This window comes from Anomaloglossus baeobatrachus, chromosome 1, assembly GCF_048569485.1.
Source record: "Anomaloglossus baeobatrachus isolate aAnoBae1 chromosome 1, aAnoBae1.hap1, whole genome shotgun sequence".
Classification (NCBI taxonomy): Eukaryota; Metazoa; Chordata; class Amphibia; order Anura; family Aromobatidae; genus Anomaloglossus; species Anomaloglossus baeobatrachus.
Window position 1 is genome coordinate 334,557,990 of NC_134353.1, and position 27,665 is coordinate 334,585,654.

At 48.7% G+C, this 27,665-nt stretch overlaps 1 protein-coding gene across 1 annotated transcript in view; it reads left to right on the plus strand.

The window, feature by feature from the left end:
- The first annotated feature begins 6,635 nt into the window (after nucleotides 1-6,635).
- MRPL1 (mitochondrial ribosomal protein L1) overlaps nucleotides 6,636-27,665 on the plus strand; it is an 81,456-nt gene continuing 60,426 nt past the window's right edge. Inside the window, exons 1-4 of the mRNA XM_075352173.1 lie at nucleotides 6,636-6,741; nucleotides 18,781-18,907; nucleotides 21,986-22,265; nucleotides 26,864-26,947. Coding sequence (XP_075208288.1) covers nucleotides 6,711-6,741; nucleotides 18,781-18,907; nucleotides 21,986-22,265; nucleotides 26,864-26,947 — 522 coding nt within the window. The 5' untranslated portion in view covers nucleotides 6,636-6,710. The remainder of the gene's footprint in view (nucleotides 6,742-18,780; nucleotides 18,908-21,985; nucleotides 22,266-26,863; nucleotides 26,948-27,665) is intronic.

Consider the following 27,665-nt stretch of genomic DNA (forward strand, 5'->3'; position numbering starts at 1 on the left):
ACTCCTCCCTTTCATCCGTCACTCCTCCCTTTCCTCCGTCACTCCTCCTCCACTCTCGTCACTCCTCCCTTTCCTCCGTCACTCCTCCCTTTCCTCCGTCACTCCTCCCTTTCCTCCGTCACTCCTCCTCCACTCTCGTCACTCCTCCCTTTCCTCCGTCACTCCTCCTCCACTCTCGTCACTCCTCCCTTTCCTCCGTCACTCCTCCTCCACTCTCGTCACTCCTCCCTTTCCTCCGTCACTCCTCCCTTTCCTCCGTCACTCCTCCCTTTCCTCCGTCACTCCTCCTCCTCTCTCGTCACTCCTCCCTTTCCTCCGTCACTTCTCCTCCACTCTCGTCACTCCTCCCTTTCCTCCGTCACTCCTCCCTTTCCTCCGTCACTCCTCCCTTTCCTCCGTCACTCCTCCTCCACTCTCGTCACTCCTCCCTTTCCTCCGTCACTCCTCCACTCTCGTCACTCCTCCCTTTCCTCCGTCACTCCTCCCTTTCCTCCGTCACTCCTCCACTCTCGTCGCTCCTCCCTTTCCTCCGTCACTCCTCCCTTTCCTCCGTCACTCCTCCCTTTCCTCCGTCACTCCTCCTCCACTCTCGTCACTCCTCCCTTTCCTCCGTCACTCCTCCTCCACTCTCGTCACTCCTCCCTTTCCTCCGTCACTCCTCCTCCACTCTCGTCACTCCTCCCTTTCCTCCGTCACTCCTCCCTTTCCTCCGTTACTCCTCCTCCACTCTCGTCACTCCTCCCTTTCCTCCCTTTCCTCCGTCACTCCTCCCTTTCCTCCGTCACTCCTCCCTTTCCTCCGTCACTCCTCCTCCACTCTCGTCACTCCTCCCTTTCCTCCGTCACTCCTCCTCCACTCTCGTCACTCCTCCCTTTCCTCCGTCACTCCTCCTCCACTCTCGTCACTCCTCCCTTTCCTCCGTCACTCCTCCCTTTCCTCCGTCACTCCTCCCTTTCCTCAGTCACTCCTCCCTTTCCAACGTCACTCCTCCTCCACTCTCGTCACTCCTCCCTTTCCTCCGTCACTTCTCCTCCACTCTCGTCACTCCTCCCTTTCCTCCGTCACTCCTCCCTTTCCTCCGTCACTCTTCCCTTTCCTCCGTCACTCCTCCTCCACTCTCGTCACTCCTCCCTTTCCTCCGTCACTCCTCCCTTTCCTCCGTCACTCCTCCTCCACTCTTGTCACTCCTCCCTTTCCTCCGTCACTCCTCCTCCACTCTCGTCACTCCTCCCTTTCCTCCGTCACTCCTCCTCCACTCTCGTCACTCCTCCCTTTCCTCCGTCACTCCTCCTCCATTCTCGTCACTCCTCCCTTTCCTCCGTCACTCCTCCCTTTCCTCCGTCACTCCTCCACTCTCGTCACTCCTCCCTTTCCTCCGTCACTCCTCCCTTTCCTCCGTCACTCCTCCACTCTCGTCACTCCTCCCTTTCCTCCGTCACTCCTCCCTTTCCTCCGTCACTCCTCCCTTTCCTCCGTCACTCCTCCCTTTCCTCAGTCACTCCTCCCTTTCCAACGTCACTCCTCCTCCACTCTCGTCACTCCTCCCTTTCCTCCGTCACTCCTCCTCCATTCTCGTCACTCCTCCCTTTCCTCCGTCACTCCTCCCTTTCCTCCGTCACTCCTCCCTTTCCTCCGTCACTCCTCCACTCTCGTCACTCCTCCCTTTCCTCCGTCACTCCTCCCTTTCCTCCGTCACTCCTCCACTCTCATCACTCCTCCCTTTCCTCCGTCACTCCTCCCTTTCCTCCGTCACTCCTCCCTTTCCTCCGTCACTCCTCCCTTTCCTCCGTTACTCCTCCTCCACTCTCGTCACTCCTCCCTTTCCTCCGTCACTCCTCCCTTTCCTCCGTCACTCCTCCCTTTCCTCCGTCACTCCTCCCTTTCCTCCGTCACTCCTCCTCCACTCTCGTCACTCCTCCCTTTCCTCAGTCACTCCTCCTCCACTCTCGTCACTCCTCCCTTTCCTCCGTCACTCCTCCCTTTCCTCCGTCACTCCTCCCTTTCCTCCGTCACTCCTCCACTCTCGTCACTCCTCCTCCACTCTCGTCACTCCTCCCTTTCCTCCGTCACTCCTCCCTTTCCTCCGTCACTCCTCCTCCACTCCCGTCACTCCTCCCTTTCCTCCGTCACTTCTCCTCCACTCTCGTCACTCCTCCCTTTCCTCCGTCACTTCTCCTCCACTCTCGTCACTCCTCCCTTTCCTCCGTCACTCCTCCCTTTCCTCAGTCACTCCTCCTCCACTCTCGTCACTCCTCCCTTTCCTCCGTCACTCCTCCCTTTCCTCCGTCACTCCTCCCTTTCCTCAGTCACTCCTCCCTTTCCAACGTCACTCCTCCTCCACTCTCGTCACTCCTCCCTTTCCTCCGTCACTTCTCCTCCACTCTCGTCACTCCTCCCTTTCCTCCGTCACTCCTCCCTTTCCTCCGTCACTCTTCCCTTTCCTCCGTCACTCCTCCTCCACTCTCGTCACTCCTCCCTTTCCTCCGTCACTCCTCCCTTTCCTCCGTCACTCCTCCTCCACTCTCGTCACTCCTCCCTTTCCTCCGTCACTCCTCCTCCACTCTCGTCACTCCTCCCTTTCCTCCGTCACTCCTCCTCCACTCTCGTCACTCCTCCCTTTCCTCCGTCACTCCTCCTCCATTCTCGTCACTCCTCCCTTTCCTCCGTCACTCCTCCCTTTCCTCCGTCACTCCTCCCTTTCCTCCGTCACTCCTCCACTCTCGTCACTCCTCCCTTTCCTCCGTCACTCCTCCCTTTCCTCCGTCACTCCTCCCTTTCCTCCGTCACTCCTCCCTTTCCTCCGTCACTCCTCCCTTTCCTCCGTCACTCCTCCCTTTCCTCAGTCACTCCTCCCTTTCCAACGTCACTCCTCCTCCACTCTCGTCACTCCTCCCTTTCCTCCGTCACTCCTCCTCCATTCTCGTCACTCCTCCCTTTCCTCCGTCACTCCTCCCTTTCCTCCGTCACTCCTCCACTCTCGTCACTCCTCCCTTTCCTCCGTCACTCCTCCCTTTCCTCCGTCACTCCTCCACTCTCATCACTCCTCCCTTTCCTCCGTCACTCCTCCCTTTCCTCCGTCACTCCTCCCTTTCCTCCGTTACTCCTCCTCCACTCTCGTCACTCCTCCCTTTCCTCCGTCACTCCTCCCTTTCCTCCGTCACTCCTCCCTTTCCTCCGTCACTCCTCCCTTTCCTCCGTCACTCCTCCTCCACTCTCGTCACTCCTCCCTTTCCTCAGTCACTCCTCCTCCACTCTCGTCACTCCTCCCTTTCCTCCGTCACTCCTCCCTTTCCTCCGTCACTCCTCCCTTTCCTCCGTCACTCCTCCACTCTCGTCACTCCTCCTCCACTCTCGTCACTCCTCCCTTTCCTCCGTCACTCCTCCCTTTCCTCCGTCACTCCTCCTCCACTCCCGTCACTCCTCCCTTTCCTCCGTCACTTCTCCACTCTCGTCACTCCTCCTCCACTCTCGTCACTCCTCCCTTTCCTCCGTCACTTCTCCTCCACTCTCGTCACTCCTCCCTTTCCTCCGTCACTCCTCCCTTTCCTCAGTCACTCCTCCTCCACTCTCGTCACTCCTCCCTTTCCTCCGTCACTCCTCCCTTTCCTCCGTCACTCCTCCTCCACTCCCGTCACTCCTCCCTTTCCTCCGTCACTTCTCCTCCACTCTCGTCACTCCTCCTCCACTCTCGTCACTCCTCCCTTTCCTCCGTCACTTCTCCTCCACTCTCGTCACTCCTCCCTTTCCTCCGTCACTCCTCCCTTTCCTCAGTCACTCCTCCTCCACTCTCGTCACTCCTCCCTTTCCTCCGTCACTCCTCCCTTTCCTCAGTCACTCCTCCTCCACTCTCGTCACTCCTCCCTTTCCTCCGTCACTCCTCCTCCACTCTCGTCACTCCTCCCTTTCCTCCGTCACTCCTCCTCCACTCTCGTCACTCCTCCCTTTCCTCCGTCACTTCTCCTCCACTCTCGTCACTCCTCCCTTTCCTCCGTCACTCCTCCTCCACTCTCGTCACTCCTCCCTTTCCTCCGTCACTCCTCCCTTTCCTCCGTCACTTCTCCTCCACTCTCGTCACTCCTCCCTTTCCTCCGTCACTCCTCCTCCACTCTCGTCACTCCTCCCTTTCCTCCGTCACTCCTCCTCCACTCTCGTCACTCCTCCCTTTCCTCCGTCACTCCTCCTCCACTCTCGTCACTCCTCCCTTTCCTCCGTCACTCCTCCTCCACTCTCGTCACTCCTCCCTTTCCTCCGTCACTCCTCCTCCACTCTCGTCACTCCTCCCTTTCCTCCGTCACTTCTCCTCCACTCTCGTCACTCCTCCCTTTCCTCCGTCACTCCTCCTCCACTCTCGTCACTCCTCCCTTTCCTCCGTCACTCCTCCTCCACTCTCGTCACTCCTCCCTTTCCTCCGTCACTCCTCCTCCACTCTCGTCACTCCTCCCTTTCCTCCGTCACTTCTCCTCCACTCTCGTCACTCCTCCCTTTCCTCCGTCACTCCTCCTCCACTCTCGTCACTCCTCTCTTTCCTCCGTCACTCCTCCTCCACTCTCGTCACTCCTCCCTTTCCTCCGTCACTTCTCCTCCACTCTCGTCACTCCTCCCTTTCCTCCGTCACTCCTCCTCCACTCTCGTCACTCCTCCCTTTCCTCCGTCACTCCTCCTCCACTCTCGTCACTCCTCCCTTTCCTCCGTCACTTCTCCTCCACTCTCGTCACTCCTCCCTTTCCTCCGTCACTCCTCCCTTTCCTCAGTCACTCCTCCTCCACTCTCGTCACTCCTCCCTTTCCTCCGTCACTCCTCCCTTTCCTCCGTCACTCCTCCTCCACTCCCGTCACTCCTCCCTTTCCTCCGTCACTTCTCCTCCACTCTCGTCACTCCTCCTCCACTCTCGTCACTCCTCCCTTTCCTCCGTCACTTCTCCTCCACTCTCGTCACTCCTCCCTTTCCTCCGTCACTCCTCCCTTTCCTCAGTCACTCCTCCTCCACTCTCGTCACTCCTCCCTTTCCTCCGTCACTCCTCCCTTTCCTCAGTCACTCCTCCTCCACTCTCGTCACTCCTCCCTTTCCTCCGTCACTCCTCCTCCACTCTCGTCACTCCTCCCTTTCCTCCGTCACTCCTCCTCCACTCTCGTCACTCCTCCCTTTCCTCCGTCACTTCTCCTCCACTCTCGTCACTCCTCCCTTTCCTCCGTCACTCCTCCTCCACTCTCGTCACTCCTCCCTTTCCTCCGTCACTCCTCCCTTTCCTCCGTCACTTCTCCTCCACTCTCGTCACTCCTCCCTTTCCTCCGTCACTCCTCCTCCACTCTCGTCACTCCTCCCTTTCCTCTGTCACTCCTCCTCCACTCTCGTCACTCCTCCCTTTCCTCCGTCACTCCTCCTCCACTCTCGTCACTCCTCCCTTTCCTCCGTCACTCCTCCTCCACTCTCGTCACTCCTCCCTTTCCTCCGTCACTTCTCCTCCACTCTCGTCACTCCTCCCTTTCCTCCGTCACTCCTCCTCCACTCTCGTCACTCCTCCCTTTCCTCCGTCACTCCTCCTCCACTCTCGTCACTCCTCCCTTTCCTCCGTCACTCCTCCTCCACTCTCGTCACTCCTCCCTTTCCTCCGTCACTCCTCCTCCACTCTCGTCACTCCTCCCTTTCCTCCGTCACTCCTCCTCCACTCTCGTCACTCCTCTCTTTCCTCCGTCACTCCTCCTCCACTCTCGTCACTCCTCCCTTTCCTCCGTCACTTCTCCTCCACTCTCGTCACTCCTCCCTTTCCTCCGTCACTCCTCCTCCACTCTCGTCACTCCTCCCTTTCCTCCGTCACTCCTCCCTTTCCTCCGTCACTTCTCCTCCACTCTCGTCACTCCTCCCTTTCCTCCGTCACTCCTCCTCCACTCTCGTCACTCCTCCCTTTCCTCCGTCACTCCTCCTCCACTCTCGTCACTCCTCCCTTTCCTCCGTCACTCCTCCTCCACTCTCGTCACTCCTCCCTTTCCTCCGTCACTCCTCCTCCACTCTCGTCACTCCTCCCTTTCCTCCGTCACTTCTCCTCCACTCTCGTCACTCCTCCCTTTCCTCCGTCACTCCTCCTCCACTCTCGTCACTCCTCCCTTTCCTCCGTCACTCCTCCTCCACTCTCGTCACTCCTCCCTTTCCTCCGTCACTCCTCCTCCACTCTCGTCACTCCTCCCTTTCCTCCGTCACTTCTCCTCCACTCTCGTCACTCCTCCCTTTCCTCCGTCACTCCTCCTCCACTCTCGTCACTCCTCTCTTTCCTCCGTCACTCCTCCTCCACTCTCGTCACTCCTCCCTTTCCTCCGTCACTTCTCCTCCACTCTCGTCACTCCTCCCTTTCCTCCGTCACTCCTCCTCCACTCTCGTCACTCCTCCCTTTCCTCCGTCACTCCTCCTCCACTCTCGTCACTCCTCCCTTTCCTCCGTCACTTCTCCTCCACTCTCGTCACTCCTCCCTTTCCTCCGTCACTCCTCCCTTTCCTCAGTCACTCCTCCTCCACTCTCGTCACTCCTCCCTTTCCTCCGTCACTCCTCCTCCACTCTCGTCACTCCTACTCTTCCTCCAGCTCCGTCACTCATGCTTTTCCTCCAGCTCGCACACGCCTCCTTTTCCTCCGTCACTCCTCCTCTGCTTCGTCACTCCTCATCCGCCCCTTCACTCCTCCCCTTCCTCCGGCACACACGCTTCCTGTGTACTGTAGGTCATGGCGGCCCCCGTGTGCCACCTGCGTACAGGTCAGTGACTGGTTTCTCGTGTTGCGGTGCCCATAGTGTTCCTCCTGTCAGAGCCGTGTCACTACTGTGTCTTTGCTTGGTGCTGGAGTTTTGTTAAGACTGTTGTCCATGGGTCTTTTTCCAATAAAGTTTATTGAAACGAGCACTGTATGCCTGCCGGTGTGCCTCCATCACGGTGTCCTGCCTGAGCCGTGTATCGCTGTCCTGGTTTCTGTAGGTGAGCTGGTGCAGGAGGTGGCGGGCTGGTTAACCCATTAGGCACATCAGATGTGCTATGTCCGCGTATTACGCCGTGTTCCCTGTTGTGCTGTCTGGGCCGGTTGCACTGTCACTGGTGTTCTCCATTATTACCTATGGGATGATGCACACTCCTGGGTCAGCAGATTATCCATTCATGGGACCTTTCACGCCTCAGTGTTTCTGAATGTGTGCCGTGTTGTAATTGTTGCCTGTGTCTGTTTTATCCGCAAGCTCTTAGGTATAAAGTACAGTGTTTGTAAAGACAATACATTTTGCTCCTCTTTAAAGTGGTTGTCCTGTCCTCAGACTGCTCAGTCCGTATGTTTCCCCCAGTAAATAATAACACAGGCCTCGGTTCCACTTGTGTTTTACACTGATGAGTGCAATCTGATAAAACATTGGATTGCATTCGCTCCAGTGTAAACCTATGAGGCAGTGTCCGTCTGCGATTCTCTTCTCATGCCATATCGCCCAGAGAAAAGGATCGCAGCATGCTGCGTTTGGCAGTGAGTCTCGCATCCTACACACCCATACAAGTCTATGGGAGCGAGTGAAACATCACACTGCACTCAGATGTCATCCAACTGCAGTGCAATATTCCCAGAGACAGGCAGCGGAGGAGATGGAGAAATTACTCTCTCCCTCTTCTCCGCACCTGTGAGCCGATTGCAAGATCGGATTACAGTAAATGACACCTGGATCACCCTCACAGCAGAGCCTGAGTCGTGGGTTAGTGACTAGTGATGAGCGAGTATGCTTGTTACTACTCGGTACTCGCACGAGTATCACTGTACTCGGGCTACTCGGCGGGGACCGAGTAATCTCGTGATACTCGTGCTGTACTCGTGGTCTTCATGTTGGCGCTCTTTTTACAGCCATCCCTTATGCAGGGATTGGCTGGCAGACCACTGCAATGCCACAGCCCTGTTGTGGAATTGCAGTGATTGGCCAGCCCGCACAGCGTGACCGTGCCTTTAGCCCGACACTTCCCCGCTCGGCTACGGCCCCTCCCGCACTCCACTCCGCGTGTATATATATATATGCACGCTTACACACACACGCACTTTTTTTTTTTTAATTTACAGTTTTATGGTTTCTACATGCTGCCGGGGGTCATTTCAGAATAATACTCGGGTCTCCCATAGGATAACATTGGGCTCGGTGCTCGGGCCGAGTACACGAGTATTTTGAGATGCTCGGCCCGAGCCTCGAGCTCCCGAGCATTTTAGTACTCGCTCATCACTATTAGTGACATATCCGATTGGAAGCAATACGGAAGTGGAGCCAAAACCTTATACTCCCCTCTGGAGCCGTTCCTAATTGTGTCGCCATTTCTTCTCCTGGGAATCGTGATGTAATGCTGGTCTCGCTCATTAATGACATCTGGAGGAAATGAAAGCTGCGGCTTCGTTCTCACTTCTGGATGTCTGATTTGCAGCAGGGATCGCGTGACATATCATGCAATCCTCAGGAGAGCCAGTGCTGATACCGCTGCAAAGACGCTGGCACCAGAGCGGAGTATAGGTGTTAGCCAAGGTCCACACACTGCAGTTTATTTATTAACAATCCTGCACCTTTTGGCAGAAAAATGCACCTTGTGACAAAACGTAACAAAAAAACACGTGTTTTTGCCATTTTTTTTGCATGTTTTTTTCATTTATTTTTTTTGTGAAATCAATGGCTGGAAGGGCTAAAAAACGCACAAAGAATTGATATGCTGCAATTTTTTTGTCGGCCAAAGGCAAAAAGAAGAAAAAAAAGCAACATGCGCACAGTATTTTAGAATTCTCATACGGTTTGCCTGGGGGAAGGAAAGGCATGCAGTTTGTATGCAACAAACTGCACCAAAAAACGTAGCGTGCGCAACTGCGCATGGAGCCTTATTATTTTCCTGGAGAAATGGATTGAGAAGGGTCACTAATTGGACCAACCCCTTTAATACTCCTATGTTCGCAACTTCGCAAAAATGGAGGGATTATTATTTTGTTTACTGCTTGTTGCCTAGGTTACCGCTACTCCAATTTAGCAGCCCAGACGCTATGTAGTAGATCTTGTAAGCACTGTAGTGAAGCGGATGCGATCTGCATTCCTCCCATGCTGCTGACACAAAGCTGCCACTCTCGGAGGTGTTGCTAGGGGCTCAGCACAGGGGAGGTGAAACAGATCTGAGAGGGCCCCTAAACAGGTAACCGTGGTAACAACCATAGTGGTACACCCTAAACGTGGGGAATCTCTGCAAATTATCATGCTGCTACTGGAAAGAAATAACTGTCACCATACGATGGCCATATAGTGGTAGATACCAGTCCTGCAGAACATGTAAGAGATTACAGTACAGTTTTAGGCTATGTGCGGACGTTGTGTTTTTTCATGCGTTTATGCAGCCCTTTAAACTGCAGCGTAAACTCATGCATTCTGCGTCTCCAGCAAAGTGAGAATTAAGCAAATTCCATGGACACGTTGCATTTTAAAACGCAGCATTTTGGATACCAAATTTTTGACAATCGCTGCGTTCAAAAAAGTAACATGTCACTTCTTATGTGCATTTTGGAGGCTTTTCCCACTCTGTCTATGGCAGAGCAAGCATCCAGAATGCATGAATTCTGCATCCATTCTGCATTTACAATGCATCCAAAAAGCACATGCAGTGACAAAATGCTGCAGAATATTTGTCACAGCAGAATGCAACGTGCGCACATACCCTTAAGGCCGCTTTACACGCTGCGATATCGTGACCGATATCGCTAGCGTGGGTACCCGCCCACATCGGTTGTGCGACATGGGCAAATCGCTGCAGAATATTTGTTACAGCAGAACGTAACGTGCGCACATACCCTTAGGCCAGTTTCAGACGTCTGTGTTTAATCAGGTACAAGTCGCACGCATGGTTATGGTCACGCGTGTGTCATCCCTGTTTACTTACGTGTGACAGGTACCAGAGAAAACACGGGTCTGTGAAATAAAAAGATTTACCTGCTTTCTCCAGCTCTGCTGCCTCCCGCTCGTGACCGCCGCTCATTATATTCATCGCACTCAGGACCTGGAAGCTGGAGCAGCGCTGTGGACAGCATCATGGGGACAGGTGAGCATTCTGCAAGCACAGTGACATCCATAAGGTCATTGGAGTTTCCAATGAACTCTGATGACACCCGAGCTACAGCTTCACGGGCTCTTTGGGAACTGTGATGAGTCCCCGATGCTGTCACCGCAATGGCTTCCAGGTTCTACACACACACACACACACACACACACACACACACACACACACACACACACACACACACACACACACACACACACACACACACACACACACACACACACACACACACACACACACACACACTCACCCACCTGTATACTCACCCAGCGATGTGGTCCCCGGTACTGAAGTCCCCAGCGCTGCTCCTGGTTCCAGCTCCACAGGGCGCTGAATATTCAGTGAGTATAATGAGCGGGGATCAGGAGCCAAACACAGCATCGCTGGAGACAGGTAAATATAGAAAATATTTTTATTAAAAAGACACGTGTTTTCTCCAGTACGTGTCACACTGATGTCACACGGATCACATCAGTGTGCGATCCGTCTAACACCCGTGCAGCTGGAGAAAAAAACGGACGTGTGCGTGCAGGGTCATGAGAGGTCACACGGTCCATGTGAAAGCATGACCGTGTGAGTACAGCATAGAATAACATGGGTACGTGTGACTTACAGCTGATGTTTTTTCTGATGGAGTCGGTCACTTTTCCATCAGGCGCAGACCCCCATAATAACTTCTTCCAGCCACATCTTATCCACAGATATTACAGCAAAGACACATTTCCAGCACCGTCCCGATTTATTCCCAGCCTGCACAAACTCCTCATCCAGCTGATACCCAATGCTGATGGGTCCCTATTACTGCATCTGCTGTGTGGCACAAAAACAGGGCCCCTCTTACTGCTCCACATAATAATGCCCGCAATTGTGTCTTTCAAAGTAAAAGGCCTCCTTTGTGCCTTCTAGATGGTAAAATTGCCCCTAGATAATATTAGTTCTCCCTGGAAGTGCCTAAAACCAGTGCCTACATTTTGCCGTCTAGAAATTAGTAATACCCCCAGTTTGCCCATTTGATAGTCACAATATCTTGAGTGTCTCTACTACAATATACTTAAGTTTCCACTTACCATCTTATAATTTACCCTGAGACCCCCAACTTACAGTAATAATGTCCCCTGATTGCCCTATGTACAGTTTCCCTATACATAGTATTGTGGCCCTCACTGCTACCCTATACACAGTATTATCCCCCCACACACACTGTATGATGGCCTCCATCAGTAGTCATTACACAGTATAATGCCCCCTATGCATAGTCTAGTACCACCAAAGCCCACTTATTCACAATATAATACCCAAAAGCCCTTGTAAACAATGACTAATGCCCCCACAGTCCCCCTACAAGTATTATTACAATTATCAGCAAACATCAATCATGTCCTCACCTAACCCAAGATCATGGCGAGTCTCCAGACAGCTTCAAGGTGCGGATGAATCGATGTGGTGATGTGATTGTGCTGGGGGACGCTCAACACGTCATAGTATCTGCGCCATGTCATCTCCTCACTCGGCCTACTCCGACCTGCAGCCTACAGAATAGAGAGCGCTAATGCAGAGACACCATGTTTAACCGTACCTGTATGATGGATACTGTGGGTGGGCTGCTCCGAGTAATGAGCCAGGGGTGACCACCCTTCTCCCAGGTAGCCAGGCTACTGCTGCCTCTGCTTGCATGGTTTAGGCCAGCTTTTCTGGTATCGCCATAATTGAGCCGACCAGGAGAATCATTTTACCAGATAGTTTTTACTGCTCAATTAACACTGTGGAAACTAAACAAATAGTAATGGCAAAATTGTAATTTTTGACCTTTTCACATTACTTGGACTTGCACCTGATTTTCAGAATATCATATTGTATAAGTGGTATCTTTCAAAACTATAACTCACCCCACAAAAAAATAAGCTCTTATATGGCTTTATCACCAAATTGGCTGCATTCTTGGGGTACGTACCCACGATCAGTGATTGTTGAGTTTTTGACGTGGCTGAATTTCCCCATCAATCCCATAACTAAGTTCACTTGCGTTTTTGTATGTGTTTTTGATGCAATAAAGTTGGTTGAAACACAGGCAGCAGAGCAAATGGGAAGTTGCCCAAAGCAAAGATACAAGTTTATTATTGCAGACTATAGTGGTATAAAAAAATCCTGCATGAGTATAACCACCACCATATCATAAGAGACAGTATAATTGCCACGTCCCAATGCACACATACACAGCCGCACAAAAAACAAACCGATATAGCGAGATTGGGAAAACACACACACAAGCAGGTCCACAGTAGTCCAGAGAGTACGACGTAGCCCAGAAATAGAAACATGAAAGACAAAAAAACAAGAGACTGTCCCTCGTTCACCAATTTATTACAAAACAAAGTTTCCAAGTCTGACATAGTTCTGTGGTTCCAATGACTTTCCTCATCAAAGGCTATGGAGCCTCAGAATGAGGTTCCATAGACTGAGTAGCAGCCTCTCCCGACTCACGCTTCGCTCCGTTAGACCCAGCACACTGATGAGCGGTGACATCAGGCACATTAGTTGGCACGCTAATGTACAGTATATGGCAACAGTCCCAACAGTTTTGAAGATCTGCCATGTGTGAATCATGGGATCCAACATGCCCTATCCTACAGGTTTCCACTTTATTGAATACTAGCTGTAGTACCCGGGCGTTGCCCGGGATAGTAACTGTCTCTCTGTCTCTCTCCCAGTCTCTGTATGTGTGTCACTGTCTGTCTCTCTTTGTCTGTCTCTTTCCTTGTCTGTCTGTGTCTCTGTCTGTCTGTTTCTATCTCTCTGTCTGTATTTGTATCAGTCTGTCTCTATGTGTGTGGCTGTCTCTTTGCCCGAGCTGTCTCTTTGCCCGAGCGGTCTCTCTTTGCCCGAGCGCTGTCTCTTTGCCCGAGCGCTGTCTCTTTGCCCGAGCGCTGTCTCTTTGCCCGAGCGCTGTCTCTTTGCCCGAGCGCTGTCTCTTTGCCCGAGCGGTCTCTCTTTGCCCGGGCGGTCTCTCTCTTTGCCCGGGCGGTGTCTCTCTTTGCCCGGGCGGTGTCTCTCTTTGCCCGGGCGGTGTCTCTCTTTGCCCGGGCGGTGTCTCTCTTTGCCCGGGCGGTGTCTCTCTTTGCCCGGGCGGTGTCTCTCTTTGCCCGGGCGGTGTCTCTCTTTGCCCGGGCGGTGTCTCTCTTTGCCCGGGCGGTGTCTCTCTTTGCCCGGGCGGTGTCTCTCTCTGCCCGGGCGGTCTCGGGCTGTCGCTTTCTACGTCTGAGACAGACGTAGAAAGAGACAGCCCGAGACAGCCCGGGCAAAGAGACACAGGCAGACAGAGACAGACGTAGAAAGAGACAGACAGTCTCTGTCTGCCTGTCTCTCTTTGTCTCTCTATCCGTCTCTCCACCGACATCTTATTACCTCACACATAAGCTTCTTATACTAACAGTTTATAACTCCCACCTCCATTCAGTTTAATGTAGGCAGGATGTTTGGACAGTAAATGGAAAGCACGGGGTTACATGTTCCTACCCAAACATAGTCTATGACGTTCCCTGAGACACATGGAGTGTCTGTGCAAAATTTCGTGATTGTAAATGCGACGGTGCGGATTCCTTTAGCGGACATTCATACATACACACATACGCACAGCTTTATATATTAGATGGGTAGCCGTAGTTCTTGATCACAGTCATCAGGAAATGTAAGTGCTGGAACACTTGCATGTGTAAAAATGAATTTTGAGGTGCAAATTGTATACCAAACAATCTGCAATGTGCCAGAAGTATTAGTGTAAAATAAAAGGTGTGGGTCAAATGGGACAAATGTATTAAAGTCGTAATAGATCATTATTAATTTTTTATTTATCCCAATGAAATTACTGATTTACTTTTGTCAAGTGTAATTGGCTTGGCCCGATAATTCTCACTAAATACATTACTATTTATTACCCAGCCAATATATAATGATGCAGATAACGCCAATATACAGTCATATGAAATAGTTTGGGCACCCCTATTAATGTTAACCTTTTTTCTTTAACACTTTGGGTTTTTTCTACAGCTATTTCAGTTTCATATATCTAATAACTGATGGGCTGAGTAATATTTCTGGATTGAAATGAGGTTTATTGTACTAACAGAAAATGTGCAATCCGCATTTAAACAAAATTTGACAGGTGCAAAAGTATGGGCACCTCAACATAAAAGTGACACTAATATTTTGTAAATCCTCTTTTTGCAAAAATAACAGCCTCTAGTCGCTTCCTGTAGCTTTTAATGAGTTCCTGGATCCTGGATGAAGGTATAGGTGACCATTCCTGTTTACAAAACAATTCCAGTTCAGTTAAGTTTGATGGTCGCTGAGCATGGACAGCACGCTTCAAATCATCCCACAGATATTCAATGATATTCAGGTCTGGGGACTGGGATGGCCATTCCAGAACATTGTAATTGTTCCTCTGCATGAATGCCTGAGTAGATTTTGAGCGGTGTTTTGGATCATTGTCTTCCTGAAATATCCATCCCCTGCGTAACTTCAACTTCGTCACTGATTCTTGCACATTATTGTCAAGAATCTGCTGATACTGAGTTGAATCCATACGACCCTCAACTTTAACAAGATTCCTGGTGCCGGCATTGGCCACACAGCCACAAAGCATGATGGAACCTCCACCAAATTTTACTGTGGGTAGCAAGTGCTTTTCTTGGAATGCCTTGTATTTTTGTTTCCATGCATAACACCTTTATGTATGACCAAACAACTCAATCTTTGTTTCATCAGTCCACGGGACCTTCTTCCAAAGTGTAACTGGCTTGTCCAAATGTGCTTTTGCATACCTCAGGCGACTCTGTTTGGGGCGTGCTTGCAGAAATGGCTTCTTTTGTATCACTTTCCCATACAGCTTCTCCTTGTGCAAAGTGTGCTGTATTGTTGACCGATGCACATTGACACCATCTGCAGCAAGATGAAGCTGCAGGTCTTTGGAGGTGGTCTGTGGATTGTCCTTGACTGTTCTCACCATTCGTCTTCTCTGCCTTTCTGATATTTTTCTTGGCCTGCCACTTCTGGGCTTAACAAGAACTGTACCTGTGTTCTTCCATTTCCTTACTATGTTCCTCACAGTGGAAACTGACAGTTTAAATCTCTGAGACAAATTTTTGAATCCTTCCCCTGAACAACTATGTTGAATAATCTTTGTTTTCAGATCATTTGAGAGTTGTTTTGAGGAGCCCATGATGCCACTCTTCATAGGAGATTCAAATAGGAGAACAACTTGCAAGTGGCCACCTAAAATACCTTTTCTCATGATTGGATACACCAGCCTATGAAGTTCAAAGCTCAATGAGGTTACAAAACCAATTTAGTGCTTTAGTAAGTCAGTAAAAAGTAGTTAGGAGTGTTCAAATCAAGAAATTGATAAGGGTGCCCATACTTTTGCACTGGTTAAATTTTGTTTAAATGTGAATTGCACATTTCCTGTTAGTACAATAAACCTCATTTCATTCCAGAAATATTACTCAGTCCATCAGTTATTAGATATATGAAACTGAAATAGCTGTTGCAAAAACCAAAAATTGTTATAAAGAAAAAGGTTAACAATAATAGGGGTGCCCAAACTTTTTCATATGACTGTATATCCACAAAGGCCCATGGATATGGGATATAGAAAACCCTGTTTCATAGACAGAAATGGGTGCACATTTTTTTATTTCCATTTGTTATGGATTTTGCTTAGGACTCATTCAGATATCACTTTTATTTTTTGCACATTTCAGTTAGGCCCTTCACATTGCGTTTTGACTTATGGTCAGTGGTCCCGTCGGCACATCCGTCCGAACCACCCCTCCCCCATCCCGCAAAACGTGTTTCGGATGCATGCGCCGACAGGGCCATTGACTATAATGGAGCAGGATCTTTTAGCGTGTGCTGTGTCTTGCACCATTTTTGCACAAATACATTTTCTGCAGACGAACACAGAGCACATGCTATCGGAGCCTGCTCCATTATAGTCAGTGGCCCTGTCGGCGCATGTGTCCGAAACACGTTTTGTGGGGAATGGGCGGTTCGGACGGATGCCCCAACGGGACCACTGAACGTAAGTCAAAACGCAATGTGAAAGTAGCCTTATTTTTTGTATGTAAAAGGAATAAAAATTTGATAGAGGTTTTCCAATAGTCTCCTGAAAAATAAACAGCACTAGGATGGCATCCATCTGCTGTCTGTGTCTTTCATGGACAAACATGATTTGAGTTTGATCTGTGACAGATCAAAAACAGTTGGCCGAAAAAACACAAACATATGAACAGCCTATATCTAATGGGTGTGTTCTCTATCCATGAATAACATGTATAGAACACACATGTTAAAAACGGATGTCTGAATGAGGTCTTAACGGCATCTATCATTAGGATCAACCCTCCTAAGCCACCTATATGCGCATGTAGGTCATATGAAGCTGAATAAAACGATACCTTGATATCTGCGATCTGCCATCTTATTCCAGAGAAATCCTTACTATTACAGTATATGTAAAAGAGCTGTTAAGATCTATGGGCCAGGCACGAATCTCCCTGAGAGTCTGCCTCCAGAACTTATTTTAAGTGAAAGGAGACATTGAGTGTGAGACATGTAATGACTGACACTTTTTCTCTGATAATCACACACAGCTGTAATATCAGAGCTCGCACAGGGCTGCTGAAGTGAGCTTAGGCTAAGTTCACACTTTCGTTATTTTGCATCAGTCACAATCAGTTGTGTGACTGATGCAGCGGATGCGTTGCAGATAGTGGCACAACTCATGTGACTGATGCTGCAAAACAATTTACTGTTTTTTACTGATCGCCCGGCGGGCGCCTTTTGTGAACGATAAGCTGATTGCCTTTAGGCCGCCTTTTCTGAACAATCAGCTAATCGTTCACAGCCGGGCAGACAACTGATTGCTCACAAAAGCCAGCCACCGGGCGATCAGCTGATTGTTCAGAAAAGGCGGCCGCCAGGCAATCAGCTGATCGTTCACAGTCGGCCGCCGGGCAGACAGCTGATTGCTTACAAAAGCAGGCCACTGGGCGATCAGCTGATTGTTCAGAAAAGGCGGCCGCCGGGCAGACAACTGGTTGCTTACAAAAGCTGGCCACTGAGCGATCAGCTGATTGCCCGTTGGCCGCCTTTTCTGAACAATCAGCTGATCGCTCAGTGGCCAGCTTTTGTAAGCAACCAGTTGTCTGCCCGGCGGCTGCCTTTTCTGAACAATCATCTGATCGCCCAGTGGCCGGCTTTTGAGCGCAATTAGCTGTCTGCCCGGCGGCCAGCTGTGAACGATCAGCTGATTGCCCGTTGGCCGCCTTTTCTGAACAATCAGCTGATCGTTCACAGCTGGCGGCCGGGCAGACAGCTAATTGCGCTCAAAAGCCGGCCACTGGGCGATCAGCTGATTGTTCAGAAAAGGCGGCCGCCGGGCAGACAACTGGTTGCTTACAAAAGCTGGCCACTGAGCGATCAGCTGATTGCCCGTTGGCCGCCTTTTCTGAACAATCAGCTCACAGCTGGCCACCGGGCAGACAGCTAATTGCACTCAAAAGCCGGCCGCCGGGTGATCAGCTGATCATTGTTCCGGCTGCTGGAACTGAATTTACAGTAGATCATGGTTTTTTACTGTGCACAATTTCACAGTAAAAAAAATGATCCGCCGCACACAAAAAACGTTACATTCAACGTTGCTCCCACCTGACGGTCAGTCAGTAAACGACTGATCCGTCATGCGGCGGATGCAACGAAAGACCATCAGTCACAATCCGTCGCTAATAGAAGTCTATGGGGAAAAAATGGATTCCTGCAAAATATTTTGCAGGATACCGTAATTCCTCAAGGCGACGGATTGTGACTGATGCAAAACAATGGACGTCTGAACTTAGCCTAACTCTCATTACATTGCAGTAGTTGTCATCTCATTCTGCTGCAGAACTGTACCTGATTATAACTAGTCCCTTTCATGAAAATGGAGGCAGATTCTCAGGGAGATCTATCTCTGGCCCGTAGATCATAACTACTCATTTACATATTAGGAAAAACACCGCCTCAAAGATATCAAGGTTTGGTATTGTTCAGCTTGCTATGACCTGCATGCCCATATAGACAGCTTAGGAGGGTTGCTCCCACTGACAAATTCCATTTATTGCTCAATAAACAATGAAACCTCTTGTAACAGATTTCAGCCCACCTATGTGGTAAACTTATAGGAATATGTCCTTAGGCCCTGTGCGCACTAGAAAATGGACTTTTGTTAAGAAAATTCCGCACCCTCTGGCAGAATACCGCACCCGCAGCAATAACCACAGTAAAACCACACCCAGGGTTGGTCCCTGCGTTTTTTTTTTACCATTATCTAGGGCAAAAACCGCAGGTACCTGCAGAAAAGAAGTGACATGCTCATGCTTTTTCTCAAGAAATTCTGCAGCAAAACCTGTAAGGGAAAAAACCGCAGCGTGCACACAGCATTTTTTTTAGCATAGGTTTTGCTGGGGAAGGACTGCAGCGAGGTTATAAACATTTTCTGCAGGAATTCATGCAGCAAAACCGCAGCAAATCCGTGGCAAAAACCGCAGCGTGCGCACAGGGCCTTAGTGTTTCTAGCAATCTAGTATTACGGTAAATATGGTCATGAATAATACATAGCCTAAAATGTACACAAATCTCTAACTCTCTCTGTTGTTTTTCAGCTATCCATGGCTGTCATAGGCATGTGCTCCAGCACGCGAGATTTATTTGTCCTTCTTCCACCATGGCAAACAGAAGCTGGGTTGCCGTAAGGTTCTACGCCGCTGAATCCGCTGTGGTTAAAAAAAAGTATGTTTCTGTGAATGATTCTTATAGTGCATGCTCACTTGATTTATGGATTGTGGCGTACATAAACTTGTAATGAAATACAAGGATGAAATAGAGTGGATAAAGAAGAAAGTCACGTAAAACAACTGTTATCTGTTGTAGATTACTTAACCCCTTCACGATCGGCTGATTTTTCATTGTTTTTTTTTGCCATTCTTCTTCCAAGAGATGTAACTTTTTTTTATTTTTCAGTCAATCTGGTCATATGAGGGCTTTTTTTTTGCGGAACGAGCTGTACTTTTAAATGAAACCACCATAAGTTTTACCATATAGTGTACTGGAAAATGGCAAAAAAAATTCCAAATGTGGAAAAATTGCAAAAAAAGTGCGATAGCACTATTGTTTTTGAGATATGTTATTCACTGTGTTCACTATATGGTAAAACTGATGCGTTGGTGTGATGCGTCAGGTCAGTGCGAGTTCGTAGACCCCAAACATGTATAGGTTTACTTTTATCTAAGGGGTTAAAAATCAGACGCTTGTCCGAAAAAAGTGGCGTATATTTTATGCCATATTTTGTGACCCATGGCGTTCTCATTTTTCAGGATCTATGGCTCAGTGACGGCTTTTTGTTTGTGTCTTAGGCTGACGTCTTTAACTGTACTATTTTTGCGCAGATGCTACGTTTAGATCGCCCATTATAGCATTTAGCGCAAAATTTGTGGTGACTAAAAAACGTATTTTTTTTTGCCACTACGCCGTTTACCAATCAGTGTAATTGATTTTATATTTTGATAGATCGGGCATTTCTGTACACAGCGATACCAAATGTGTGTGGTTTTTTTTAACCCTTTAATTTTCATAGGGGCGAAAGGGGGGTGATTTGAACTTTTAGGTTTTTTATTTTTTTTTTTTAACTGTTTAAAACTTTTTTTTATAATTTTACTAGGTTCCCTAGGGGGCTATATGGATCAGCTGTCTGATCGCTCTGCCGTATCTGCTGATCACAGCTACACAGCTGTGAACAGCAGATATTATGCTAAGCTGTCTCACCCAGCTCTCGGCTGTGTGAGGCAGGAAGTGAGTCATGTGAGCTACAGGAGTCATCACATGACTCTGTGCTACCATGACAACAACCGGAAGACACGTGATAACGTCACGTGACTTCCAGTATCGGTCGGTGAGTAAATATTTACCGCAAGTGCCAATATAATGGCGCTGTCACATATTGACAGCGCCATTTAAGGGCTTAAACGGCACGGGCGGATAACGATTCTGCTCGTGTCTGGCAGGCACACATGTCAGCTGTATAAATCAGCTGAGATGGCTGCAAGCTACTTGCAGCAGATCGCGGGCAGTAACACTATGACCGCTAGGACGTAAGATTACTGCCCGTGGTCGTGGTACCACTTCAGCAGTTTTGTTTTTTTTTTTTTTCTTTCAGTGCTGGAGTGGTGCTTTTAACCGAACGTTCCTGGCACTAATCTTATACTTACCCTCCAGCATCTTCACCTTTTTTCAGTATCGCTCCGGTCCCGCAGCGCCATTTTCCGGCTGGCCGGAAGTCAAGCTATGTCACAAGCTCTCAGTGCAAACCTGAAATCCAGAACAAGGCTCTCATAGACTTGTATTGAGTTGTGATCTAAGGTATGCAGGTCACAAACTGCAGAAGACTGACAGGAGTGCTGCTGAAAACAGATGATGACCCCGGAGGGTGATTATAAGACAAGGAGCAGGGGACTTAGATTAGAAGCAACACTCCAGCGGTAAAATAAAAAATATGTTGGAGTGGTATTTTAAGTCCCCCATACACATTAACTAATGTCGACTAAACTCATGTATATCAATGGGTCCGGCCAACAGTGTAATGTGTATGGGGACCCCGGGCAGATTATTTCAAGGGAGTTAAGAATCCGGCATGTCTGATTTCAGACTTCCACTAATTTGGTTCTCCCTGGGCTCAGCCTCCGTCAGAGGTGTCTGGCAGTGACTCTCCTTGAGAACACTGAAGTGCTCGACTGAGCAAGCACTCCTGTGAGTATGGAGACTGGTCGATTGCTGCTGGCTGAATGATCGGCTGAACCATCGGAGGTGTATATGTGGGGGCTTCACTAGAGGACTGCTTTGTGTCGTTTCAGTTATATTGCACTTATCAGTTGTAAGTAGGGGCTTTTGGTCTTCACAGTTATAATGTGACGCCATCTCTAAACAGTATAGGTTCCCTGCAGAATGTTTGAGTGTGTAGGTCTATTATAAAGTCTCTTCCAGGATTTTCAAGAACACAGCCTTCTTGGCTTCTCAGTTGCTGGAGGCTGTGTACTCCTGTGGATTGACAGCTCAGTCTAGCTCCATGGCTGAGCCGAAGGCCCGAACTATGTATTCTCCAATCCTGGAAGCAGAGGCAGCTTTTCCCCTGCAGCATGGCAGGCGTACAGGGGTGACTGAGCTGGAACTGGCCAAATCTAGCCACTTTCAGAGCAGCGTTTTCAAGCTCTATAACAAAGAACTTGCAGTGCTGCACTTCTTGCCTGAAATTCCGGCCAGCACTGCTAGACTAAAGAGTGGTAACCTATGCATTGAGAAGTACACGATAGAATTAAAAATCATACAGTTTTTTGCGTTTTTATAGCTGGTAAATTATAAAATTGCTTATTTTTTTTTTTACAAAACACTTTGCAATTTTAACCATGTATGATCATGAAAAAAACCTCTCTATTCATTGACTATTGAGCAGATATGTCATTTAAAGTGACATTACCACTAATGTCACTTGAGTGATGACAAAATACAGTAGGGGATCTCCTTGCTGCTATCACGCCAAAGTCCGCTTTAATTTATGTCTACCCAACAAAGCTTCATACGCCAGCAGTAGATCCAACCCATACTGTTTTAGGTACCTAAAAGGTGCTGACCAGTTCCCTTGAGCATATTGTCCTAAAATTAAATTTGAGGCACTGCGCTTTTTAAATATCTTCTGTCTTTATTTGTTTCCGGGTTTTCTCTGTATACTGAACCAAGCTATGTTTGGTAGGAATCTCTGAGTTTGGATACACCCATTTGTCAGTCTGGTTGGATAAGACGCATCATCTCTGTTTTCAGATTCATCATACAAAAGAAAGCCAGTAAAGAGCCAGTTTCTAAAAGACTAACTAAGGAGGATCTGCTGGAGAAGAGAAAGGACACAGAACGTCCTAAACCCTATGGCCTAACAGCATGGAAGCCTAGTGATGATGTGTACGTGGCCCGCTACTACCGCAAACCTACCATCCAACCAGAAACTGCTATACAGATGCTTAAAACGTTCCAGACGCTGGACTTTACCAGCCCAAATCAGTCTGTGTTTGTGCAGCTCACACTGGATATGAAGCTGGAGAAAAAGGTTAGTTTGTGTTTACTGTGAGATTTCAAAGCATTCCTACCCTTAGAACTGACAGAAAATGTATTTATCTATCTATCTATCCATCTATCCCTCTATCTCTCTATCCCTCTATCTATCTATCTATCTATCCCTCTATCTATCCCTCTATCTATCTATCTATCCCTCTATCTATCTCTCTATCTATCCCTCTATTTATACCTCTATCTATTTATCCCTCTATCTATTTATCCCCCTATTTATCCCTCTATTTATCCCTCTATTTATCCCTCTATCTATCCCTCTATTTATCCCTCTATTTATCCCTCTATTTATCCCTCTATTTATCCCTCTATTTATCCCTCTATTTATCCCTCTATTTATCCCCCTCTCTATCCCCCTCTCTATCCCCCTCTCTATCCCCCTCTCTATCCCCCTCTCTATCCCCCTCTCTATCCCCCTCTCTATCCCCCTCTCTATCCCCCTCTCTATCCCCCTCTCTATCCCCCTCTCTATCCCCCTCTCTATCCCCCTCTCTATCCCCCTCTCTATCCCCCTCTCTATCCCCCTCTCTATCCCCCTCTCTATCCCCCTCTCTATCCCCCTCTCTATCCCCCTCTCTATCCCCCTCTCTATCCCCCTCTCTATCCCCCTCTCTATCCCCCTCTCTATCCCCCTCTCTATCCCCCTCTCTATCCCCCTCTCTATCCCCCTCTCTATCCCCCTCTCTATCCCCCTCTCTATCCCCCTCTCTATCCCCCTCTCTATCCCCCTCTCTATCCCCCTCTCTATCCCCCTCTCTATCCCCCTCTCTATCCCCCTCTCTATCCCCCTCTCTATCCCCCTCTCTATCCCCCTCTCTATCCCCCTCTCTATCCCCCTCTCTATCCCCCTCTCTATCCCCCTCTCTATCCCCCTCTCTATCCCCCTCTCTATCCCCCTCTCTATCCCCCTCTCTATCCCCCTCTCTATCCCCCTCTCTATCCCCCTCTCTATCCCCCTCTCTATCCCCCTCTCTATCCCCCTCTCTATCCCCCTCTCTATCCCCCTCTCTATCCCCCTCTCTATCCCCCTCTCTATCCCCCTCTCTATCCCCCTCTCTATCCCCCTCTCTATCCCCCTCTCTATCCCCCTCTCTATCCCCCTCTCTATCCCCCTCTCTATCCCCCTCTCTATCCCCCTCTCTATCCCCCTCTCTATCCCCCTCTCTATCCCCCTCTCTATCCCCCTCTCTATCCCCCTCTCTATCCCCCTCTCTATCCCCCTCTCTATCCCCCTCTCTATCCCCCTCTCTATCCCCCTCTCTATCCCCCTCTCTATCCCCCTCTCTATCCCCCTCTCTATCCCCCTCTCTATCCCCCTCTCTATCCCCCTCTCTATCCCCCTCTCTATCCCCCTCTCTATCCCCCTCTCTATCCCCCTCTCTATCCCCCTCTCTATCCCCCTCTCTATCCCCCTCTCTATCCCCCTCTCTATCCCCCTCTCTATCCCCCTCTCTATCCCCCTCTCTATCCCCCTCTCTATCCCCCTCTCTATCCCCCTCTCTATCCCCCTCTCTATCCCCCTCTCTATCCCCCTCTCTATCCCCCTCTCTATCCCCCTCTCTATCCCCCTCTCTATCCCCCTCTCTATCCCCCTCTCTATCCCCCTCTCTATCCCCCTCTCTATCCCCCTCTCTATCCCCCTCTCTATCCCCCTCTCTATCCCCCTCTCTATCCCCCTCTCCATCCCCCTCTCCATCCCCCTCTCCATCCCCCTCTCCATCCCCCTCTCCATCCCCCTCTCCATCCCCCTCTCCATCCCCCTCTCCATCCCCCTCTCCATCCCCCTCTCTATCCCTCTCTCCATCCCTCTCTCTATATTATCTATCTATCATCTATATCTATCGTGAGTACACCCATCACATGTTTGTAAATATTTTATTATACCTTTTCATGGGACAACACTGAAGATGTGACACTTTGAGATCATGTAAAGTAGTCAGTGTACAGCTGACATGTTGAGTTCACATGTAATCATCCATGAGAAGAGATCCGTTGGGAAAAAAAATTGTCCAAACACAACTTTTTTGTCTCTTGGTAAATAACTGTCTGCTGGATCTGTTTGTTTTTTTTTAACATGGGAGTCTAAGGAGAATGGATCCTTTAAGGGACATTGTAATGGATCATTTTTTATTTTTTTTTTTACACGATCCATTTTAAATGGAAGATAAATAGCAGTCAGGTAACAGAACCGTCGTCCATAGACTCCCATGTTAAAAAAAAAACAAAAAAAAAAAACAGATCCTGCAGAAATCATTTTCCCAACGGATCTCTGCAGTATTCGTTCTAACGGATGTTTACAGGACATGTGAACTCAGCTTAAGGCTGGACTCACAGGAGTGTATGGCATCCGATGCGAGATCATCCGTTGCGATATGCTAATGACCCACGGATGAGGCTCTGCTGCGAGCGTGAGCTGAGTGTCATGTGACTGTGACCCGATCCTGCAATCAGGTCACAGCTGTGAAGCTGAGGACGGGCGCTGCGGAGGAGAGGGAGGGGTTAATCCCCCCCATCTCCTCCATTGTCAGCCTGTGCGTATATCGCACTGCATTTGGATAACATCCGAGTGCAGTCCGATGTATCTCTTGCACCCATTCACTTGAATGGGTGCGAGAGATACGGCTCTAGCAGAAAATCGCAGCATGCAATTTTCTCGCATTCAGAATCTGGATGCGAGAAAAGCTGACCAACTGCTCTCCCTCATTGACTAGCATTGGTCAGAGTACAATGCGAGATTTTCTCGCATTGCACTCATCCGATTTCAACGCTCGTGTGAGCTCACCCTTAGACTATGTGTCCACGGGACTCTGTACCCGCGGATATATCCGCAGGTAGGACTGCAGGTTTCCCGCAGCTGCTCCCCAGAATCCGCAGCTATCCATAGCTGCGGGATTCCAGCGAAATAGCTGTCGTAAACCTGCGGACATTCGTGGACACACACTCCTCATGTCCCATAGGATAACATGGGGAGTGTCTGTACTTGCTAAAACTTACGGATTTATCTAGAAAATCCAGATAAATCCGCAGGTTTTCCGCGGCAAAATCCGCGGGTACAGAGTCCCATGGGCACATAGCCTAACAGTGTAAATGTGGTGCGACCTCTAAATAAGTCAACACAAAGCCACTAATGTTGAAACCGATGGCAACAAAAGTGAGTACACCCCTTAGTGAAAATGGCCAAATTATCAATTTTCCATCCCGGTGTCTTGTGACTCATTAGTGTTACAACGTCTCAAGTGTAAATAAAGAGCAGATGTGGTATATTTGGTGTTATCGCTCACACATTTTCATATTGGTCACTGGAAGTTCAACAGGGCACCTCATAGCAAAGAGTTCTCTGAGGATCTGAAAAAAAGAATTGCTACTTTACATAGAGATGGCCTAGACTATAGGAATATTGCCAACACTCAAACTGAGCTGCAGCACGGTGACCAAGACCATACAGCAGTCTAACAAGTCAGGTTCCACTAAGAACTGGCCTCTCCATGGTTGACCAAAGAAGTTGATTGTATGTGCTCAGCGTCATATCCAGAGGTTGTATTTTCAAGATAGATGTAGGAGTGCTGCCAGCATTGTTGTAAAAGTTACAGGGTGTGGGTGAATCTGTCAGTGTTCAGCCCATATGCTGCACACCGCATCAAATTAAACAGCATGGCTGTCGTCCCAGAAGGAAGCCTTTTGTAAAGATGATGCACTAGAAGCCAGCCAACAGTTTGCTGAAGACAAGCAGAGTAAGGACATGGATTACTGGAACTATGCCCTGTGGTTAGATTAGACCAAGATAAACCTATTTAGTTCAGATGGTGTCAACCAGGTGAGGAGTACAAAGACAAGTGTGTCTTGCCTACTATAGTCAAGCATGGTGGTGGGAGTGTCCATGGCTTGAGCTGCATGAGTCCTGCCATCTGTGAGGAGCTAAAATTCATTGAGCAGAGCATGATCTCCTCCCTAAGGAAACTGGGCTGCAGGGCAGTATTTCAACATGATGGTAACCCCAAACACACCTCCAAGATGATCGCTGCCTTGCTAAGGAAACTGAGGGTAAAGGTGTTGGACTGGTCAAGCATGTCTCCATTGAGCATCTGTGGGGCATCCTCAAATTTAAGGGGGAGAAGTGCAAGATCTCTAATGTCCTCCAGCTCCGTGATGTCGTCATGAAGGAGTGGAAGACAATTTCAGTTCTCCTGTGAAGCTCTAGTGAACTCCATGCTCAGTGCTTGAATTAATAGTAGCCATGTAAAATACTGATACTTTGGGCACAATTTGACTATTTTCACACGTGTAGCATTCGAATAATGCTTACTCTGAGAAGCGAGCACTGTCAATCAAAAGTGCAGGAAGGCCCTCAATTTTCAAATAAGGTGTATTAGTGCACCAATCCCTTGGCCACACCAACTGTGCACTGAAGCCTCCTCATTTTTACCTGTATAAGTATGGTACAAGTATGGTTGTTATAGGGGCTAGGTCCCCTACAACACTGCTGCCCATTTAAGTTGCATTTTGAAGGTGACAGACTCCTTTTAATTGAAAGGTTAGCTAGAATATTAATTTTATTGCTTTTTGTCCAATATATTTCAGAGAAAAGTGGATCCGTTTGTTGGCTATCTTCATTTGCCATTCCCTTTTGTTGCGGAGCCTAATAAGGTCTTAGTATTTACAGAGGTAAGACCAAAAACCTGTATGGTATGTTTAATGGAATTTACAACCAACATGAGACCTGGTGGTATAAAGACTGCGATGGTTTAGGATCAGTGACCAGCATCCGGCACTAATCTCTCCTTGTCAGCTTAGTTATACAGCCCCGAGAATACCATTACAGCTTTCTATTAAAAGAACAATTTTTCTTTGTGCTTTCATTTTTTCTTAGCCTTTTTCCTACAGCCATAATTTTTTTTTTTTTTTCATCGACATGGACGTATGATGGCTTGTTTGTTGCAGGATAAGTTGTGGTTTTGAACACCTTTCCATATAATGTACTAAAAAATTGGAGAAAAATAATTCCTTTCAGGTAAAATGGTGGGGAAAAAATGCATTTCCGCCATTGTTTTTATAATCTATTTTTTTTTTTTTTAATGGCGTTCAGTGTGTGATAAAAATGACCTGTCAACATAAGTTTTTAGGTTGGTACAATTTTGACGTTCCCAAATGTGTGTGTGTGTGTGTGTGTGTGTGTGTGTGTGTATATATAATATATAAAAATAGCTTTGTGTTACCATTTCCTGAGACCAGAAATATTTTTTAATTTTTAACGTCATGGACCTGTATGGGAGGTTGGCTTTTGCATGGCAAGCTGAAGTTTTAATTGATACTAATTGTAGTACAAACACTGTTTTGAACGCTTTTAATTACAGTTTTTGGGGGAGGTGTGGCGACGCCTTCC